Genomic DNA, 5,280 nt, shown 5'->3' with positions numbered 1-5,280 from the left:
ACAGACCCCAAAGATTAGAGGAGCCAGGGGTTGTGAATAATAAAGTACAAACATGAATAATATTATCACTACAATGAAATTACTTTTGATTAATGGGTAAAAAAGTGCAGAAAGTGAGATGAAAAGAAAGTGAAGTGTCATTTTGCTGGCTGGCAGAGTAAATATTAAATTGGGCTAAACTATAAGTTCTTTTATACATACTCCTATAGCCCAATTCTTAAAAAGTCTACCTACTCTACACACCAATTAAATTCTTCCTAGATATTAGAGGCATTATTTTATTTTTCTAAAATGACATATAGAATGACACACATATATCGTAACTCATATTCTGATTAGACACTGTGGAGACGCCAGCAGATTTTGTCTCCCCATCCAGTATCTTAGAAAAGTTTTCTGTAATTTCTTTTTAATTTAATCTCTCGAAAATAGCAAGAGTCCACTGTAGATTTTGAAGTTGAGTATTGAATTGTGACAAAGGCAATCTCAGGGCTACTGGGTGTAGAGTGAGCTAGATCAGGCCCTTCTCCCGAGGTGAATGGACGTGCTTTCCCAATAACATCCTCACTTGGGAAGATTGATTAGAACATAGTAAAAATAAATAAAATAACAAAACAAACCAAACTAGTGTTTTCACACAGGTCTCCCAAATAAACACTTTATATTCCATGAATAGAATTAGATCTAATTCCAGGGATCATTAAATCAGAACCAGAAACTCTAAGTTAACCTTCCCTTTTACAGTGGATGATTAAAATTAGAATACACCCCAGCACAAAGTCCGACTTCTTTTAAAAGAAGGAGAACAGCTGCAGAAGGGGGAGGAGGGGAATGGAGGCGAAGAAGTCTTCCACCGACATAGCTGAAACCCCGTTGGGCTCTCAGAAATGGTTTGTGCATTTGTGTCTCTTTTTGTTTAACACGATCTTTCTTGGACTCATTTTCAGCCCACTCTCTGCGTGTGCGGAGCCGACTGTGAAGTCACGGCAGCCGGGTCTTGCGGATTTCCGACGCGGGGCCAGCCGGGGAGGGAAAAGCGCCTCTGTCTCTCGCAGCCACCAAGCCGCAGGGGCCCGCGAGGGTCCGCGGCTGGAGGCACGGAGGGAACCCGCGCGTCCTTGCGCCTCTCGGCTGTGATGAGACCTGCACGCCCGGAATGGGCTTTGGCGGACGGGGGAATGAAGGGGCGAAGAAATCAGCGCGCAGAGTGTTAGTTTAAAGCTGAACCGGGCAGTATAAAAACACAGAACTGTTGGTGAGGATGCAAAAGGAAGAATGTGGGAAAGGCAGGAGCTGATCCCAGGTGCCTTGGAATAGCAGAGAGGGCTTAAAAGAAAATCACATGTTAGCGATAGCTCCGGTTTTCTTCCGCCCCCACTCCTGCCCCATCATCCAAGTGTAGGCAAAACGGGTGAGGATCAAACTAAAAACCTGAGAGAGACAGAGAGGCAGAAAGAGAGAGACAGAGGGGGACAGAGAGAAATCCTTTTTGTCCTGCCTTTAATAGTAGTAGTAGTATCAGCATTAGTATTAGCATTATTAATGTGCCTGTTCCCAACCCTTCACCCGCCTCAAGTTGTATCTTGAACGCTCCTGCCAAGCCAGCCCGATCTGTCTGCCACCCACCCACCAGCATCCAAGAGTTGTGCAGATGTTTATGGCTGAAAAAAATCCCAGTTATGCATCCTTGTATTTTTAAATACTGACTGTAAGTGATTCAAGTATAATCCTTTGTAAAACGCTTTTCTCTTTGACACATTGAAGGGGTTGAGAGAGGAAAACCCGGCGTGGATTTCCCCTCCTCGGCCCCTCTCCCACCCACCACCGTCGCCCCCACTCCGCCAGCGTAGGGGTCCCTGGTGGTCCCTTGGGCCCTGCACCCAGGCAGGGAGGGCGTCCGTGCCGGTCTCTTGTCCAGGCTCCACTGAAAGTTGGGTCTGTGTGGAAGTTGGGTCTTGGTTTTCAGCAGAAGAAGCTATTTGGAAAGAAGCGCGCTCTCCCTAAGGCTCACCTCTCTCACCTTTGCCCCTGGGAGCCTGGTCGTGAGAATTCAGAATTTAGGCGCTTAGAGTTAGTTGAAGTGAATTGAGGTCCCTTCCACCCTGGGGAGCTCAGAGCCCTTCACTGGATCCGCTCCCCGGGTGCAATTCGAGAGTCAATAGCCTCAGGGTGACGGCCTAACAGATATGAATTTAGGGGGGAAGAGAGGAGGAGAGCTCAGGGAGAAGGGGGAGACCCCCAGACCCGTCTCAGTCGCTCCTCCTCGCAGCTGACACTCGCCTGTCCTGTTCCTCCCAGGAGATGCTCTAGGAAAGGCCGCACGCCTATAGCAGAGCTTTGTCTTTAGGGGGCTTTTTCTCATTCCAGAGTTTAAAAGGGAGAGGAGAGCGGTTGAGGGACGCTACTAACAAGAGAGCAACAGCCGGGCTCAGTGTGAAGACAGCGCAATGCGTTGGACCGCAAGAGAAAACCGAACCCCCAGACGGCAGATGTTTGCTTGCAGCGGTCATCCTGGCATCCCGGGGGCGGGCCGGCCTGGAGAAGACGGCGAATGAGCTCCGCTGAGGTCAGGGCGCTGTCCTAGGAGCGCGATATCGGCTTTGAAAAGTGCCAAGAGGGTCTGAAGCTGAGCCTCGAGGCCTCGCGAGGTCCTCCGGTTGGTGGAAGGGGCGCACGCCGCCGAGGTGGCACCCACAGGCCTGGCGTCTGAATGAACTAGAACTTCGGCCATCCATAAAGGGTTAAAGGAGGAGCTGCAGGAAGAGGATGGCAAACTTAGAAAGTTGTTAGTTTGGAAAAAAAAAAAAAGAGAGAGAGAGAAAAAGAAAAAAAGAAAATTGGCTCTGTTGGGAGCTGCTACCCGCCGCCCCCCCACCCCCGCCGCCTGCCCCGCTGGAATCCAGTCCGGGCTTTGCGCTGCGCCCACAGCCCGACGCAGCCCGGCCTCTGGCAACAGCCAATCAGAGGGCGCCTCTCAGCACGTGGAGGAGAGAGACTCCAGAGCTCAGCGCCCGCTGCTCACTACACTTGTTACCGCTTGTCCTGAGCGCGGAGAGGGCGAGCTGGGGCCGCGGGCAGGGCGGGAGCCGGCAGCCGGCAACCGAGGGAGGCAGAGAGGCACAAAGATCGCAATAATATCCGTTATAACTAGCCATCTAACTCCACCCCCAACACACACCCATCCATCCCACCCTCCGGGAGAGGCAGCCAGCGGTCGGCTCTCTGCGCCCAGGGAAAAAGCCCCAGCCATGAGCAATCAGTACCAGGAGGAGGGCTGCTCCGAGAGGCCCGAGTGTAAAAGTAAATCTCCAACTTTGCTCTCCTCCTACTGCATCGACAGCATCCTGGGCCGGAGGAGCCCGTGCAAAATGCGGCTGCTGGGAGCCGCGCAAAGCTTGCCTGCCCCGCTGGCCAGCCGCGCCGACCAGGAAAAGGCCGTGCAAGGTAAGGCTGCGCCCGTCAGGCACCTGCTAAGGGCGCTGGACACTGTATAGATGTTTAATGTTCGGGGGGCCAAGGGCCTGGGTTTGTCAAGTTGGAGATCAAGGAAAGAGAGAGAGGGGACAGCTCTGAGGCCTGCTGCTTCAAAGAGCGATAAAACATCTCTCCCTCTTTCCCTGCTTCCAGAAAAAGCAGAGGCCCAGCTTCGTTTAGGGGGCCTTTAGGTTATCGGTGTTAATAGTTAGGTCGTTTAAATGCCCCCCTTTTGGTGGCCTTGGGTGTGCTCTGAGGAGGGGCGACAGGTCAGAAACAGCACATGCCCGGTGGACCCCTGTAGCAACAACTTAATGAAGACAAGAAACCCAAAAGCTGCTGAATGGGGGTCTCCAGGCAGGGTGAGCCTGGGCCCTTTCTCTTTGGAAGATTTCTTTATACGCGGTGTTTTGCTTTTTTTTGTTGTTTTTGTTTTTTTATTGTAGATTACTTGCGACCTTTTAAACCCAAGCTTTGCAGAAAACGTCTCCCTGGGATCCCCCCAATTCTCCTTATTGTATTTGAAGTGTATGAAATGTGTGGCTTCTGGGTGTTTTTTTTTTTTCTTTCTCTGCTATGTCTTTTTTTTTTTTTAATGGAGTTGAGCTGTTGAGATGTTTAAAAGGTTTTATTTTTTTTCTGAAATTGAACATTCCAGAACAACTGTCGTTTTGCACCGAACTTGTTACGCTCAAGTTTTGCTTGAGCTGGCTGCAGAGATGTCGCAGGGAAAAAACTGTTGGTTTCTTTTAAAATCCGAAAACCAGCGGTCCGGCCACACGCAGTGCCCCTTGGAAGACAGGAGGGGACTGCGGAGAGGGGGCCGTTTAAAATAAAACTGACTTTTTCCTTTTCTTTTTTTAGTTTGCGGTAACACCTCTGCCAGGCTCTCCTCGAAGGGAAGGAGCGGCCTGTGCCTGTTGCACCGCCCCCCCCTCCGTCCTCACCCCAGCCCTTTCCAAGCGAATTTTCTCCGGGACGATTTTTCTTTGCTTTTCTGTGCAAGGACACTCGCCCCCTCCCGCTGTGGGTTTTCGGGGCGCGGCCAGCGCTCTGGACCACAGAGCTGCTTCCCCCGCAGGGGTCGCCCGCGGTGCAGCGCCCCTCTTGCCAGCCCCAGCCCCTGCGGCCGAGCAGCGGGTAGAGGTCGTGCGCAGTTTCCAGGGTGGTGGTGATTTTTTTTCTGAAGTTGTACAATGTTTTCGAATTCTCCCCTGCCCCGGAATGGGAAGGGGGAAAAAAAAGTGGGAGAGTGGGCAAGGGGAAAGAAAGAGAAAGGAATAAAGGAAAGAAAGAAGAAGAGAGGGAGGGAAAGCACGTTAAAAAAGAAAGGGAAGGGGAGAAAAGGAGAAAGGGATGAGGAAAAGAAGGGGAGAGAAAGAAAGAAAACAGAGAAGGAAAGAAAAATTAAACGGAAGGGAGAGGGGGAGCAAGGGGAATAGGTAAGGGAAGGAAGAAAGGAAATAAAGGAGAGAGTGAGAGAGGGAAAGGAAAGAAGGGAGGGAGGAAGAGAGGAGTAGGAAAAAAGGAAACTAGAGAAGGGGAACGACAGACAGAAAGATATAAAGAAAAACAGCAAGAAAAGTGGAGAAGGCGGCGAAGGGGTCGCAGTCTGGTGGCGCTGGGGCTCGAGCGCCTGGGCCTAGGCGCGGGCGGGCTCGGGCCAGCGGCTCTGGCGGGGACACGCCGGCTCGCTGACCGCTCTCCCTCGCCCGCAGGCTCCCCCAAGGGTAGCAGCGCCCAGTTCGAGGCGGAGCTGCACCTGCCACCCAAGCTGCGGCGCCTGTACGGCCCGGGCGGGGGCCG

At 52.0% G+C, this 5,280-nt stretch overlaps 1 protein-coding gene across 1 annotated transcript in view; it reads left to right on the top strand.

Annotated features, from left to right (window-relative positions):
• Nucleotides 1-3,043: 3,043 nt before the first annotated feature.
• ARX (aristaless related homeobox) overlaps nucleotides 3,044-5,280 on the top strand; it is a 12,143-nt gene continuing 9,906 nt past the window's right edge. The window contains exons 1-2 of the mRNA XM_012656318.1: nucleotides 3,044-3,444; nucleotides 5,193-5,279. Of these exons, the coding sequence (XP_012511772.1) occupies nucleotides 3,249-3,444; nucleotides 5,193-5,279 (283 nt within the window). The 5' untranslated portion in view covers nucleotides 3,044-3,248. The remainder of the gene's footprint in view (nucleotides 3,445-5,192; nucleotide 5,280) is intronic.

Source organism: Propithecus coquereli, unplaced genomic scaffold, assembly GCF_000956105.1.
Source record: "Propithecus coquereli isolate 6110/MARCELLA unplaced genomic scaffold, Pcoq_1.0 Scaffold50, whole genome shotgun sequence".
NCBI classification, from domain to species: Eukaryota; Metazoa; Chordata; class Mammalia; order Primates; family Indriidae; genus Propithecus; species Propithecus coquereli.
Note: the sequence above shows the minus strand (reverse complement) of the source record. Positions and strands in the feature narration are given on the sequence as shown.